Raw genomic sequence first — 17,015 nt, forward strand, 5'->3', positions numbered from 1 at the left:
CAGAATCATCTGGGGAACTTGTTAAAGACGTGGACATCCAAACCTTGCCCCAGACCTTCTGAATCAAAATCCCCAGTGGTGGGGGCCCCGGACCTTTGTGAACTTAACAAGCTCCCCAGATGATTCTGAAGCACACCGAAGGTTGAGCATCATTGTCTTAACACTCGAACGGGGGTTACTCAGGTGAAGAAGAGTGAGGAGAAGTGCTGAGAGAGGAGGTAATAGCAACAGGAGCCTGGAGAGCCTAGAGGAGACAGTGAAGAACAATTTTCTGCTCCATCCTGATCTCCCTTTAACAAAGTGATCACATAAAAGGGTTTAGACATCTCCTCGGGTCTTCCTTCTGACAGAATTGCTATGTGCAGTAGGAAAGACCAATGTACCCCTTTCAGGAGCAGTTAAAATAGCCTTTTTCATAGGGGCACCTGGGTGGCTCAGTGGGCTAAGCCTCTAGCTTCGGCTTGGGTCATGATCTCAGGGTCCTGGGATCGAGCCTCGCATCAGGCTCTCTGTGCCTGCTTTCCCCTCTCTCTCTGCCTGCCTGCCTCTCTGCCTACTTGTGATCTCTCTGTCAAATAAATACATAAAATCTTTTAAAAAAATCATCTTTTTCAGAGGCGCCTGCGTGGCTCAGTGGGTTAAAGCCTCTGCCTTTCGCTCAGGTCATGATCCCAGGGTCCTGCGATCAAGTCCCCCATCGGGCTCTCTGCTCAGCAGGGAGCCTGCTTCCTCCTCTCTCTCTCTCTCTGCCTGCCTCTCTCCCTACTTGTGATCTCTATCTGTCAAATAAATAAATAAAATCTTTAAAAAAATCATCTTTTTCATAAAGTGGAGTAGAGGTTATCAGGGGCTTGGGGAGCAGGTGGAGAATGATTGAGGAATTATTGTCTAACGGGTATGGAGTTTCTGCTTGGGATGATGAAAAAGTTCCTGAAAGGGAGAGTAGTGATGGTTGTACAACATTGTGAATGTATTTAATACACTGAATTGTGCACTTAAAATGATTGAAATGGCAAATTTTAGTTTATGTATATTAAGCACAGGCACAAATGACTAGTCCTTTGGAGGGATGGAATGGTAGGAGTAAAGAATGCTCAATTTTAGTTGGTTGCTGCTGCCCCAGGTGTGAGTGCGTGTTTGTGTCAAGGCGGGTGGGGGGGTTAATATAAAGGGACCCATCTCACAGCACACAGTCCGACAAAACACAAGTGTATTCATAGGAAAGAGGGAACAGATAAAAATTTTGACAGCAAAAATGTGATATACACATCAGGAGATGCCTAGATCATTCTTTCCTGTCCTCTTTGCCTGGTTGACTCCTGGGTCCCATACCACTTCTTATGGAGTGCTTTGTGGAGCAGTGACTCTCAAACTTCACTGCACATAAGAACTACCCCGGGACCTTGTTAAACTGCAGATTCTAATGCAGTAGGTCTGTGGTGAAGCTCTGGCCTGCATTTTTAACAAGTTCCCAGGTGATGCTTGACACTCTAGATCCACAGACCATATTGAAAGGGCTGTGTAAATTTAAAGTCTTAGTTCACCATGATATCCTCATGTCCAGCAGAGTGATTCACACACAATAGGTGTTCAATAAATGTTTATGGAATTAATGATGGAATATATAGCATTGGTACAGGAGTGTGGAGGACAGAATAATCTTTGTCCTTTGAACTACAGCATATTTGGGGTGTTTCTGCTTCTATCAGTCATTCGCTTTGTGAAATTACCTCATACTCTGTGGGGTAAGGATGCTAGTACCAAATTATTTCTGGTCTTGCCAACTTGCAGCCTCAAGTCTAATCCTTGAAATAGTGGGCCTCTCTATATGGAGGGTGATGAACCCTGATTTGCAAGCTCTGAGGAAGCCTTGCTATAGTCTACAATCGCCGCAAACAGATTCTCTCCATCCGAGGAGGGGGCAGGGTGCAGGGAACCCGCTCCTGTGGGAATTTTCTGATTTTGGTGCCTATCCTAGTAATTGCCACCTCAAATCAAATAAACAGCCTTCTTCACAGTGTATATGAGAAGGTGGTTCATTACCCCAAAACACACAAATGTAATATTGCCATTATTTACTATTATCGTTTATGATGATGATAACGACACTGGCAGTTGAGCGATTAAGTGTGCGGAGGGAGTTGGGGGAGGGGGCACAGGGCTGTGAGGGCAAGAGAAAGAGGAACTACATCTCCCAGAACCACCCGGGAAAGGCCACGCCGTGGCCGCGGCGCCCCACCCCTTTCGCCAGCTGGGCCCGCCCCTCCGATGACGTCACAGAGGTGACGTCACGGCGCCCAGAGCGAGGCTCGGGTAGAGAGGCCGACTGAGCAGGAGTCGTCCGCTTGTCGTGGAGGCTGCTAGGGAGTCGGCGAGAGGGTGAGCGGGCGAGCAGACGAGCGAGCTAGAGCAGGCAGGAGGGAGCGACGCGCGGCGCAGAGTAGCGCCGGGGCCAGGCCGCGGAGGAACCCACAGCCAGAGAGGGGCAGCCCGAGCCGGGCGCCGCGGGGTCCCCACCCCCACTCGGCCGGACAGTGCTCGGTGTTCCCCCGTGCGGGGGGCGGCGGCGGCGGCTGACGGGATCGGACAGGACCGCGGGGGTGTTGCCACCTCCCCCGAGGAGCCAGCGCGGCCGCGGGCTCCTCAGAGCCGGGGCCCGGGGCCCGTGATAGACGGGCCGAGGAAAGGAGAGAGGCGGCGGCGCAGGCGACGGGGAGGCAGCGGCGACACCATGTCATCCCCCAGTCCGGGCAAGAGGCGGATGGACACGGACGTGGTCAAGCTGTATCCTTCGTGGAGGGGGGATTCGGGCTGTCGAGTGGGGGCGGTGTGAGGATGCCCAGGGCACCCCTGAAACCCAGCCAGGGGCCCTGGGGCACTCCCGGCCACTGTCCGAGGCTCCCTTCCTTTCCTCCCTCCCCCCAGTGCCTACGGCGGCTCCTTGGCACCTCCCTGGAGCCTAGAGCCTTTTCAGCTCCCCCTTTATCTGCAGCACCCCGAAATGTGCGTTGTTCCTCCCTCTTCTGCACCCTCATTGCCTGTGACTTTCCTCCACGACGCTTGGATTCCCAAGACGGCCTTTTTTTTTTTTTTTTTTTTTTCTTTTCTTTTTCTGCAGGACCATCCACCTCTCTTGACCACCATGCCCATCTCAGGGTCTCTCCTGTTCGCTCGCTCTGAATTTAGGGACTCCCGATAGAAATTCCAGAGAGTGAAGCCTTTCTTCCTTTCTTGAGATGCCTCCATTCCCTCCATTCACTATGCTTCTTGAACTGGGGTAACTCAAGTGACCTCCTTTATCCTTAATTCCTTTCTATATTAGGAAGAGTAGTCTGCTCCGTGCCCCCTGTTGTAATAAAGAGCTCTTAGTGTTTTAAATCAGAGACTCTTGTTAAGCTTTCTGGTGCCTAAAAGAACCCCACCGTTTTGTTTTGTTTTGTTTTGTTTTTTCACTGACAAAGCCTGTCCCACCCATAGTTGGATGTGGTGAGGACCCCTAGGCCCTCTAGCAAGCCACCCTCCATATTGTGGATATGACAGCTGGGGGAGGGAGAGAAAGAGGATCTCTCCTTGACAAAATAGCCCCTGTACTGGCCAGTTAAGCAAACTCCCTCAATGAGGGTAAGGTTCTTGGGGAATAACTGCCCTGATTTTACCAAGTGACACCCTTTATTTCCACACCCCCCCCCCTCAACTTTATGTACTTAGGAGGTAGCAGTGGGAATGCTGTAACTGATAAGGGCCCTTCGGGCCGTGGTTTTGGTTTGAGTCCAGACTGATTATTTCATGACCAGCTCGAGAAATTCGCGAAGGTTCCTGTGACAAATCTAGAAAATTTTTGAGGGGTAATTTAGAGCGTTGGGGGGGTGGGTGGGAGAGGAAATGAGCCCAGTGTTCTGAACAGCTAATCCCTGGGGAGAAGGGGACCGGGGATGGGGAGTGGTGGTGTGTGAAACGCAGTTAAAAAGTCCTGTCTCCTGCTTCTCTTTCTCCTTTACCCCCATCCCCCCACCATTTCCCCCTGTTGCAGGGTTTTGTTTATATAACTCAAGTTGTTTGGCTAGATTCTTCAGGTGAATTGCTTCTTTCTTCCTTTTATTTGGTACTGGTTTTGATAGGACGTTTTTCTTATTTTTAGAGGTTGATGGTTATTGTTAAATACTCAGTTATGGAATTCTCCGAAGTTTAAAAAAGTAGTTTTTGTATTTGGTTTGGAAGTGGGGGATGGGAGAGACATTGCCTGGGCAAGAGATTTTTTTTTTCCTTTTTTCAGGAATAAGGTGTTTTTCTCCTCAGGAAAACTTAGCTAGAAATTAGGAACAGTAGTAGATAGACTTCTAAGTTTTAGGGTTTGAAGTTTAGAGTTTTTGGGAGGTGGGAGGGGGCATTACAGAGAGGAGCAAATAATAAAATACATGTTCCAAATATGTCTAGGCACAAGTGAAATTGATTCTTAGGAGCAGTTTGTGACTGTGATTGAGTTTTGTAAATGTGTGAATGATGCCAGTAATGTTGGCTTTTCATAAGGTTGCAGGAAAACTTGTAACTATGGTTGTGTGTACATTTTACACAAAGCAGTTTCGGGTTTTATTTTTGTTTAGAAACTAGGAAATGACATGCGGCAGAATCGGAGTTATTTTTATCCTGAATTAAGAGTTACTGTCACACCTAATGCAAATTTCTACCTAATGTTTAATTGGGATGGAGGTGGAGAGAGAATTCCAGCTGTTTTTGATCAATGTCAGAGTCTCAAATTATATACATATATATTTTTAGAAGATTGGGGATAAAGGGTGAGGCCTAACTTGACCTGATGCCTTTTCCATACACTGCCTTTTGTTCATTTAGTAGTTGTGGCATCTAGAATGATTACCGCATTTAGGAGTCGGGGTGTGGGGGGTGGAGAGGGAGAGGAAAACAGACAAAGAACAGCAGGGTGTCTTTCTCTTTTTTCTTCCCCTAAGTGGCTTATTTCATAGCTTATTTTTAGTAGAATATGAAGAAAGGCAAAGATGCATTGGCCTTCTGTTCTTTCCCCACCTTCCTCCTTTCTGACAAAAGAAAGCAGAGGCCCTTTAAAATCATAGATTTCTGAGATAGGAGGACAACAGTCTCAGGACTTAAAAGCCAGAGGTTACCTTTGTTTCGTATTTGTTATTTTCTGGTCTCACATAGTTTGGAAGTTAAAATTTTTGTATTTCCTTTTGTGTGTGCATGTGTGTTGTGGGGATGAGAGATTTTGTGGCCTCTTTTCTCTGTTGAATTCATATTAGTAGGCCCAAATGGAGCCAATAATTTTTGAGCTAGGTATATTTAACAAAAAAATGGAAGGAAAAATTTTGCAGCCCACTATTAAAATTAGTACAATTGTGTGAGAGGGCCGGGGGTTGAAAATGAAAGATGGTGGAGAGGAAGTAGAGAAGGTTTGAAGGAATGTACTTGCTTTTTGCCCCTCAGTGCCCCTTGATGATTTCTTTGGTTTGGAGGCCGATAGCTGGTTTCATTGCAATCTCCTGTTTCAGCCCATTTTTGGATGTCTCCTGAGTGTAATTATGCCACCACGATTTACAGCTTGGCAGGGAACCTATATAGTAGGAAAGTAGTGGTGTGGGGGTAGGGAAAGAAGGGGATGTGTAACTAATTGGCCACTGCTTTCCACCAGCTCGCTAGGTTCTTTTGGAGACACTGTCTGTGGTGGTTGTTGGGAGTCGGTGGTATTTCTTTTGTGACGGATTGGTAGGAGGAGAGCTGACTCTCAAGTTATGCAGGGAGTGAGTGTTTTGCACGGATGCACTTAATAATCTGCTGGGCGATTATGTTCTGAAACTCTGACTCATTCATTGTTTCTGTTCTGATCCTTTGCTGAGGGTTGTGCAAACCTCTGCAGAAGCCTGGAGACTGATATACCGACTTTTGGGCCCTGTAGGAATGTGTCCCAGTCAAAAAAACTTGGTTTGCCCAAATCCTGTGGAATGGTTGTGAATGGTGTGGCCATTTGTTTTCAAAGTCAGGTTATACTGTGCCGTTCCAGCCTGGCAAGCGTTGAGGTTTCCATCTCTGATTATTTTGATTGTCTGAGAACTGGGACTCTGTTGACCTTAAAGCGTGATTTGCCCTAAAGGAATATCGGTTTAAATTCTCCCTGGTGGAGGAACAAACAGCTCAGATTACACGGGTTTCCTTGTTGGTGGGGGTTACTCGTCTCACCCTGTTGCACAGCCTGGTGATCCTTTTATCTGTGAACCAGTGGCCCCTGCTGAAGGCTGGAGCTGCTTGTTTTGGAAAAGCGTATGCAGGCAAAAGGCCTCAGGCACAGCTCCTCACAGCTCATTGGCTGCTCTGTTACTACCCGGAAAAGGAGGAGGGGCGGAGCTACCAAACAGCTGATGGGAGTGTGTGACCAGAGTGTGTTTATATACAAAAGAAGTAGGGGCTGGGGAGGCCCTGTGAGTAGTGTTACCAGGATCAAGTATATTTTCAAGGGTTAGAAAGAGGAAAACCTGATTTTAGATGACAAGAAATAAATGTTCAAGGTTAAATCAGAAAAGTGAACCTGATAATGGGGACTTGGCATGTACTGTATTTGTTATTGGTGAGATTTTGGATCTTTATAATACCAAGTTTTCAAAGATTCCCTTTTTCAGGGGGAGTTGCAGTAACTTAAAGTAGGGTATGCTGCCACCTTAAATGTACTTCCATGGCTCACGCAGGGATTCAAAAAGTATGGTAGAAATGTAAATTTTCCTTGCGAAAGCTCGAAGAGTGCTTGAAAGGGGCATTGGCTTCTACTAAATTCATTAACTGCGTTAATGAAGTCTTAGAGAATCCTGGGTGTCTGCCTTAGGGTTTCAGAAGTTTTCAATAAGAAGTTCATCCCCATAAAACATTTGAGCACCCTGTTTATGCCAGGCTTGGTGCTGGGGGTTTAGTAGTGAAAAATTTCAGTGTGGGTGGTCATGATGCTTATGTAACTAGTTAAGCAATTAAAAAAGAAAATCAAAGAAGAAGCTGTTTATAGTAGGTCAACTCTCGATGTAGCAGCTTTTTGAATAACTTGTATTTACTTTCAGAATTGATTTTTCAAGGAGTAGAAAGGTTAAAAAGTGAATTTTGTGCCATGGGACTTAATGCCGATCTGTATTCCTAGTATTTTAAAGATAGATGTTAAAAAATAGAAACAAAAACATAGCTGTTTGTCTTTCACATCAGTTTTGGTATTTTGTTGTTAATCAGTAGTTATTCTATCCCCAAATCAGTAGTCTTTGTTACTCTTTAATTTGTGCTCAAAGTGTAGACAATTCTGTAATCTTTTAACTAGCTCCAGTGTCTATTGAGAGAACCTGTGTTCTGCTTTTATTTCCTGTGGCCTCTGTTTTTGTGAGATGATGAGGTAGAAGGTGGAACCGTTTTATAGTCTTCAAGCTAGAACTTAAAGCTTTGGCAACTCTCAGTGTTCTGAATTTGTCTTTTCTGCCTAGATTTTGGTGACAAATATAACGCGCTGGTACTTTGTTGAGCAGGAACCTACATGAGTAAGCATTCACAGCTTCAGAACAGGAGAGTCCTGCAGTGCAGGTCTAGTAAATTATACACAAACCTAAAAATTCATCTTTTAGGGTAAAAAGTCTTTTGCAAATGTGACCCATAAAAGTCACTTAACCCTGTTTGTGTGCACGTGTTAGAAAAACCTGGATTGTTGGTTTCCTAGTGTTGTGCAATTTCCGTAGCACCTTGACCTGTTTTAGATGTGTGTGTACACGTGGATTTATGTGTGTGTGTATATATATATACACACAAATATATATGAAATTGGTATGTTGTTTACCTTTTTTTTTTTTTTTTAAAGATTTTATTTATTTGAGAGAGAACCAGAGAGCCCAGGCAGGGGGAGTGGGAGAGGGAGAAGCAGGCTACCCCCTGAGCAGGGAGCTGGACAGGAGACCAATCCCAGGGCCCTGAAATCATGACCTGAGACACCCAGACACCACTTGTTCACCTTAATAGATTTGATGATTCCAAGAACCATTGCATTTTTAGGCATGCAGTTCAGACTCGTAAAAGTGCTTATGGTATAATAGCTTCTTTACTATAGACCCATAGTATACCTTTTAGTAAAATACTTTAATGGAAAAACTTAATTGGATTATATAAGTAGTAAGGTAATTGAGCAAAGTATAGGTTACAAAAAGGGAAAGAAAACAGTCACCCATAATCCTGTCCTTTAAACAGTGGTTCTCAAACTTATAGTGTGATCTTAATTACCTGGAGGGTTTGTTAAAACAGGTTGCTGGGGTGCCAGCTCTAGAGTTGTCTTGATTCAGTGGGTCTAGAGAACTTGTATTTCTCACAGGTTCCCAGATGGTACTGATAGTGTTGGTCCAGGGACTATAGTTCAAGAACCCCTGTCCTCAAATATTAACATTATAGTGTTTTTTCTTATCAGTCTCCTACACCTCATATATTATTTTCGACGTGTTGTTCATACTGTATGTGCCCTGTTTTGCTTACGACTCCTTGCAGCTTATTTTCCTGATTGAAAGTATGAAACATAATGAAGAGTTCATGTAATAGGTCATTTCATGCCCTTGCCATTGATTTAATTCTTCACCACTATTTCTGTGATAAGACTGAGATTAACATCTTGTACATAAGGCTTTTCTTGTGTTTTTGGGTTATTTCTGTTTTCTACTAGATCAAAGAAAATAACCATTTGGATTAAAATATTTAATTTCTTTATTCTGTCTTCTACATCAAAGAAAGTAACCATTGAATTAAAATATTTAATTAAAAATTGTGGGGCGCTACACTCCGTGTGCTCTCATTTTGTTCTGTTGTGTTTTAGTTGGTGTGATTTCAGCAGTGAAGCAATCAACCTGTCATAGTGATGACAAATGAGTTCTGATCTCTTTGTTTTAAACTTGTGTGTGTGTGAGAGAGAGAGAGAATGGTGATCCTTAAATTAAGGACGCTTGTGTACTTCTCAGAGTGCCTGCTGTGAGTTGGTACGTTAAATATATCACATTCGTGATGAGCTCTGACTGGCAAGAGCTATAGAACTAGTTTTGGTGTCTGCAATTTTTTTTTTTTTTTTTTTACTGAGGTATAATTGACATAACTATAAAATGATAAATTAGATAAGTTTTGACATAAATACCACCCATGAAGCCTATCAACACAACCATTGATTTCTGTCACTGTAGATTATTTTGCATTTTCTAAAATTTTACATAAATGTAATTATACAATATGTACTTCTTTGTGAATTCTTTCATCAGATTTTGGGGTTCACCATGTTATTTTTACTGCTGAGTAGTCTGACATTGTATAGGTAAATCACTGTTTATGCGTTTACTTCTTTATGGGTGTTTGGGTTATTTTTAATTTGGAGCTATTACAAATGAAGCTGCTTGGATGGGTGTTTTCATTATTGTAAATACATAGGAGTGGAATAGCTAAATCGTGGAGTAGGTATAAGCTTAACTTTTTAACAGATATCCTGAATTTAATTTGACTGATGATTGTATTTCACACACAATTAAATCGTGACATTAAACTATTTTTTGTTCTGTATTTTAAAGAAATCCCATTAAATAACATTATAGAGCACTAATTTCTGATCTGTCGAAACTAGTTTTGTAACTGTTTCTCCCTCTCTATTCAAAATTAGTGAATTAAATTTTTGTTGTAAAATACTTTTTGCTTTGTGGCCCTTTGACATGGTACTTCAGGAATTATGGTCACAAATAACTTTCATTTTTTCATTTGTTAGTAGGACTACCCTTTTCTGAAAGATAAATACACTTTTTGTTGATGTTTCCCTTTTTTTGTAAAATATTGATAAGGGTTTTTTTTGTTGGTGGTGGTTTTTTAAATTTAATTAATTAATTATTAAAATTAATTTATTTATTGAAAAGATTGTATTTATTTATTTGACAGAGAGAGATCACAAGTAGGCAGAGAAACAGGCAGAGAGAGAGAGAGGAGGAAGCAGGCTCCTCGCTGAGCAGAGAACCCCATGTGGGGCTCGGTCCCAAGACCCTGGATCATGACCGGAGCTGAAGGCAGAGGCTTTAACCCACTGAGCCACCCAGGTGCCCCGGTGTTTTTTTTTTTGTTTTTTGTTTTTTGTTTTTGTTAACATGTTAGTTTTACTTAGCACCTCCAGTTACATTTACAGCTGTTTACAAATATTGATGTAGGACTCTGTTCAGGTCTTAATAGTATCTTCAGTTTTCATATGGACTAAATTCAGGAACCAGTGGCCCCTCTTGCAGAACCAGAAACAGATTATATGTTTCCCTGAAAAATTTTTAAAGTTAATTTTTAACAAAATAAGATTTTTTTGATGATTTGTTTGCTTTTTTACTTTTTGGCATTCGGTGTAAGTTATTTGATGGGTTGATAGACATTGCCATAAGAAAAAAAGACATTGTAGTAGTTGGTATTGTCACGTTCTTATACATGTGCACGACAGACACTTGAATTTATGTGTAGGTGTATGCATGCATGTTGCTTTAACAGTTGAATTACTGGCAGCTGGAACTTTTAACTTGGCTGGCAAGAAAAAAGACAACCTCCTGGTTTCAGGAGGGGTTTCAGGTTGTAGTAAGTGACATTTTATTTGGTGGGAAGACTGGTTCAGTCATCAGACACAAGGATGATGCTTTGGGCATGTTTATTAAGAGTGTTATTTTCAGATTGCCAAAATGTAATTAAAGTGCAATATAGAAAAACACAGAAAAGTCAGTGTGTACTTTGGAGAGACTGTTGTTACATTAGTGATTCTCAGGTGGGGTGGAGATATCCTGGTTTAGAAGAACTGTTAATATTTTTATATGCAGGTACTATTGTAGATACTTCTCTGGGCTTCACCAGATGGTTGCAAAGGGTGTCTGGTTGTTTGCAGGCTGGTGCTTGTGCAAGCTGCTATGCCTGGCAGGACCCAAATCCTCAAGAGCCAGGTGGTGGAAAGCCCCACAGGGCAGCTGTATGCGGATGAGGGGATCCTTCTTGCCTTCCCCTGCTTTTTAGGCATCTAGGGTGTTTAAAAGTAGGTGGTTTATATAGGTACTGCTGATCTTTTGATCTGGCCCTGGAAAGAAGTCAGGGAGGAGTAGGAAACCTGTGTGAAGAGGGGAGGTTTGGTTGGATGGACCTTGTCATCCTCTGAAAGACAGACAGGGCTGGTGGGTCTGTCTCTGGGCCCACCACAGATACACTTTGAGGGACCATATTTAGGGATTTAGAATATTGCTAAATTTGTTGCGAATGGAATCTTTTTTTTGGCGGGGAAGATGGAATCTTAGGTCTTACATTCAACTTTTTGGTCTCTTATAGACACTTTTAGGGAGGTGTATAAAAGTAAGAGATATTCCCTATGTGTGAAATTGTTATTGATATTATAAGTTATAAGTTTTCTGTTTAACATTAAGCAAAACCTTCATTTTTCCATGTATTACGTTTTTATAATGTACACTTTTCAAGGTTTCTTGGATTATAAAATCTTAGTTGAGGTAATATAAATAGAAAAGTAGATACAGAGTGTGCCTGGTTCGTGTTACCTCAGAAGCAGATGGGCTACTACTCAGCTTAGTGAAAATAAATTTAGTTATTTTGTCCTAGTGGTCCCAGTATAACTGGTTATCTGGGTATTGCTCTTCAGTGAGTTGATTTATGTTGCATAGTTTCAGAAAGGTTGATTAATAATTTAAAAATTCAAAAATTTGGGTACACCTTTCCATTGTGGTTACCTATAGGAAGGTGATTCAGTTAGAATTGTGTTCATAACAGAGATCACTGGGTGTAATATAGTTGGTTATATTGTTTAATGATCTTACAGACAACTGAATGTTTAGTATGCTTTTGCTAATCTTATTTATGTAAATCTGCATATAAATTAGTCTCCTTGGCAGCACAGCCTGAAACTACATAACCCTTTTTGTTTCACTCCAAAGGAAAGAAACGATTTACTTTTTTTTTTTTCTTCATTAACAGTCACTTTTATATGGCCTTTATATATATATATATATATGGTATATTTATATATTTATATATATATATGGTATATTTATATACATATATATATATGGTTCCACAACTGTGAATTAGTACTTGGTCAGACTGCTAATTTAGACTAAGGCTTTTATAATGAAATCATCCCCCATGATGTAGATCTTAGAGATTTGGGGGTTTTATTACATATTCAAAGTACATTAAAATGTAGAACATGATACATGTTTGATAACAGAAATCACCAATCTTGGCAACAGAATTTGACATTATTAATATCTGTTAGTTTTATCAACTGATTCATTCAATTTGCTACAGCCACCATCTTCATAATGAGTAAAGGGAGAAAAAAATAATGTTTCTTGCCCCTTTATTCATTTGTATCCTTAGAGATTAGAAACAAAAACAAAATACTTTTAAGTCAGATGTGTTTTATGGGTGGAAGAAAGAGAGGAAGTAGACCTTTGAATGTGTTCTTTAGTTTGCTTGTCTGGATTGCTGCCCATTTCTCCTGGCAGTTAAGAAAGGCAGTCTTTGATGATCAAATGACATATACCTGTATTGAATCACTTACATACTTGAGAACACTTACTTGCATCTGTCTTGTCTTTCTGTAGGCTCTTGGGTTAGAATAGTTAGATGTACCAGATTCATTCTGTCTTTGAGTAATTAATGTGTTTCCTTTGAAATTTAGCTGAGTTTTATAACTGATAAACCATGATATGTCAGAATACTGTTGGTAGCTCATCAAGACTATCATTTCCTTTCCTATATTTCCATTTGTTTATTTCCTTTTTCTGTTGGTATTCCTAATTTACACCTCGACTAATTTGTAGAAATCGAGCATAAATTAAATACATGGGCAGAAAAGTACACAAATAAACCTTTGAAGAGAAGGTCTTTCCAGATCCTTTATGGTATCTTACCTTCAGTCTTAACCAGAAATAGCAGTGAAGCCAGATCTTTTTTTTTTTCCCCCTAGGAGTTTGGAAATCAGAGTATACTTGGCCTAGTTCCTTTGTGAGGTTCAGCAATTATTTATCAAACTAGAACTTATGCTAAAAATACATAGTAGTTTACAACTTTGCTATGTGTGCTCTGAATAAAAATAGGTTGTGCCTTAGATCTGCCTTAGCTCTGTTTAGTGAAGTCAGACACGATGGAACATGACATAAATTTTGTGTTCTTACACTTTAAAGGTCCTAGTCTTTTTTTGCGTCTGAAGAATTTAGTGTTTCTAAGATAGTTTTATATAATCTGGCCATGTTTCTGAGATTCAGAAACTGCTGACTCTGCTCTCTTTTCCTAAGTCCTCAAGGTAGGAAGTCTTCAGGTCTTTCTCATCCAGCATCCTCCTATGTTCTTAAGGCAGGGTAAATGGGAACAGTCCCTTACTCCTATGGGCGCTTATTCCCAGGATTAAGTTCTAGCCTCTTTGCATGTTGTAATTCAAAGAGTGACTAATGAAATAACATGTTTACTTGTGCTTATTGTCCATTTTGGGGGCTGACTTGGTATGCAGGCCCGAGACTTTGTACTGGATTATGGTTTGTTTGTTTGTTTTTAAATAGATTCTGCTTTTTTTTTTTTTTTAAGGTTTTATTTATTTATTTGAGAGAGAGATACTATGAGAGGAGAGAGGTCAGGGGGAGAAGCAGACTCTCCACTGGGCAGGGAGCCCGATATGGGACTCCATCCCAGGACTCCAGGATCGTGACCTGAGCCAAAGGCAGTTGCCCAACCAACTGAGCCACCAAGGCACCCTGTACTGGATTATCTTAATTGACATAGATACGTACTTGTGTTACCTTTCCATGTGCTTAAGGGGTGATAGAATTAGAAATTGTTTTTTATAGAATCAGAAATTAGTGTAAAATTTGTATGCTTTTAAATTGGGGCTTATTATTCATTTGAATGAATTGGATAAAACATAAGGATTTTAGTCTGTCAGGTCTGGCTGTTTTATTTCTTAAATGTCATTCCTACAGTGTTTTGTCAGCTCTGATGAAGTTCAGATGACATTTTATTATTTAAAGTTAAATTTTAGTAGATATTATACTTACATAGGTTTTAGCATGTTTTTCTACTTGGAGAAAACCTGGAATGTGAATAATAGTATTAGAAAGCAATGGTTGCTTTCTGATTATAAGGGTTTTTTGAGTTAAGATTAATTGTATTATTTCTAGGCAGTGTTCTTCGTGGCTTTAAAAAATACTTAAGATTTTATTTATTTGTTTATTAGAGAGAGAGCGCGTACATGCGCTTGTGAGCAGGGGGGAGGGGTACAGGGGGAGGGAGAAGCAGACACCCTGCTGAGCAGAGAGCCCAATGTGGAACTCAGTCCCAGGATGCTGGGATCAGGACCTATGCTGAAGGCAGATGCTTAACCAACTGAGCTCCCCCATCCCCCTCCCCTGCCTTTTGTGGCTTTAAGTAATAGTTTGAGAAATACTAATTCTTGGCTGTACTGCTTCAGATTAGGAGAGTAAACTCTGGTAACTTTGTTTTTATTATTGATACCAAAAATAGAAGCCAAAGTTGAAATAAGGAGTCTGTTTTTCATTCCTGACTTACAAAATCAGTTTTACTATTTAGTAGTCAACATTTGCTACATGAAAAATAGAATTAAATAAAACAGTATAGCCTAGGGACGACTGGGTCGCTCAGTCGGTTAAGCTGCTGCCTTTGGCTCAGTTCATGATCCCAGAATCCTGGGATTGAGTCCTGCATCGGGCTCCTTGCTCAGTGGGGAGCCTGCTTCTCTGTCTCCCTCTGCCTACCACTCTGCCTGCTTGTGCTCTCTCTTTCTCTCTCTCCCTGTCAAATAAATAAAATCTTAAAAAAAAATACCCAGTATAGCCTAATGCTTTAGTTAATACTATATATGAATGTAAGAGTCCTGGAGAATAAAAAACAATACTAGGTGTGTGGGTTTTTGTTTTTTTTTTTTAAGATTTTATTTATTTGTCAGCACAAGCAGGGGTAACAGCAGGCAGAGCAGGCAGAGGGAGAAGCAGGCTCCCCGCTGAGCAGGGAGCCCTATGGGGGACTCGATCCCAGAACTGATCATGACCTGAGCTGAAGGCAGGCACTTAACCGACTGAGCCACCCAGGCGTCTCTAAGTAGGTTTTAATGTAAATGTTCTGGTGTCTCTTCATAATAGTAGATTAGATGGCATTGCCTTTATATTTTTGAGGTGTCTGAATTGTATGTGACCTTATAATTAATAAATTATAAAGATTTTATTTATTTGACAGCAAGAGAAGGAATATAAGCGGGGGAGTGGGAAAGGGAGAAGCAGGCTTCCCCCTGAGCAGGGAACCCAATGTGGGACTTGATCCTAGGACCCTGGGATCATGACTTGAGCCAAAGGCAGATGCTTAATGACTGAGCCCCCCAAATGCCCTGACCTGTCAATAATTAAAAAAAAATAATATAAGCCGTGTAATGGTGCCTGACTTATGTAATTTTTTTCAGCATAGAATGACACCATGCTGTTCCTTTCAGAACTTTGTATTTAATTACCTAAATCATATTTTGGTTTTTAAAAGGTAAATATAGGGAATGGAATACATGTGAGTAAAAGGTTATGTCCAGAGTTGTTTAAAACAATTCAGTACTTAATATTTTACTGTTGTGTCTTTTAATACTCCCTAGGTATTTTGAAGATGATTGTAGAAAATTTAGTTGCTAACATTTTTTTTTTTTTTAAAGTAATCTCTACATCCAACATGGGGCTCAGACTTACGACCCTGAGACTCATGCACTACAGACTGAGCCTGCCAAGTACCCCAGTTGCTGACATTTTTATTGATGTTTAAACTCTGGGTGCCTAAAATGGATCAGTTTTGCTCCATGTTACTGTAATTTCAGTTGTTAGTCTTAAGACAGCTAAGTATGTATAAAGACTTAGGATGCTTGCTTTTAATTTTATTTCATTTATTTTTAAATTTTTTCATTTTCATTTTTTGTTTATTAAAAAGATTTTATTTATTTATTTATTTGTCAGGGAGAGGGAGAGAGCAAGCGAGCACAAGCAGGCAGATGGGGAGAGAGAAGCAGGCCCCTCACTGAGCAAGGAGCCAGATGTGGACTCAGTCCCAGGACCCTGGGCTCGTGATCTGAGCTGAAGGCAGTGGCGCAACCGACTGAGACATCCAGGGGTCCCAGATTTTTTTATTTTTTTATTTTTTTATTTTTTATTTTTTTTAAAGATTTTTTATTTATTTATTTGACAGAGAGAGATCACAAGTAGATAGAGAGGCAGGCAGAGAGAGAGATGCGGGACTCGATCCCAGGACCCTGAGATCATGACCTGAGCCGAAGGCAGCGGCTTAACCCACTGAGCCAGCCAGGCGCCCGATTTTTTTATTTTTTAAGTAGGCTTTACATCGAGTGTGGGGCCTGAAGTCACGACCCTGAGATCAACAGTCAAAAGCATGCTCTACCAACTGAGCCAGCCAGGCACCCCTGGATGCTTAATTTTTTAAAAGTTGAGGTGAAGGCCTGGGAAATAAGCAGTCTTTCTCATTTTCTGCCTTAATGTTGGATAGCTTTTTACCTTTCTTTAGATAAGCTTTTAATTTTGGATTCACAAAAAATTTGGAAAGATCTTGTGGAGAGTTCCTGTATCTCCCTTCACTTTCAGTTAATGCCTGTGTTGTTAGTACTTTTTTTTTTTTTTAAGATTTTATTTATTTGACAGACAGTGCAAGAGGGAACACAAGCAGGAGGAGTGGGAGGAGGAGACTCTTGAAGGCTTCCTGCTGAGCAGGGAGCTGGATGCGAGGCTCCATCCCGATCCCGGCACCCTGGGATCATGACCTGAGCTGAAGGCAGGCACTTAACCAGCTGAGCTTCCCAGGTGCCCCAATACCCCTATGTTATGTTATGTTATGTTACATTACAGAGACACATTTGTAAGAACAACTAACAGCCTGGTTGGTTGGTATGTTACCAGGCTTTCTTCAGAGTTCACCAGTTTCCCCATGAATGTTCTTTCCTA

The 17,015-nt window shown here is 41.1% G+C and overlaps 1 protein-coding gene across 1 annotated transcript in view; it reads left to right on the plus strand.

Annotated features, from left to right (window-relative positions):
- Positions 1-2,297: 2,297 nt before the first annotated feature.
- UBE2H (ubiquitin conjugating enzyme E2 H) overlaps positions 2,298-17,015 on the plus strand; it is a 104,641-nt gene continuing 89,923 nt past the window's right edge. Inside the window, exon 1 of the mRNA XM_046020586.1 lies at positions 2,298-2,784. Coding sequence (XP_045876542.1) covers positions 2,732-2,784 — 53 coding nt within the window. The 5' untranslated portion in view covers positions 2,298-2,731. The remainder of the gene's footprint in view (positions 2,785-17,015) is intronic.

The sequence above is a fragment of the Meles meles genome, chromosome 10, assembly GCF_922984935.1.
Source record: "Meles meles chromosome 10, mMelMel3.1 paternal haplotype, whole genome shotgun sequence".
Classification (NCBI taxonomy): domain Eukaryota; kingdom Metazoa; phylum Chordata; class Mammalia; order Carnivora; family Mustelidae; genus Meles; species Meles meles.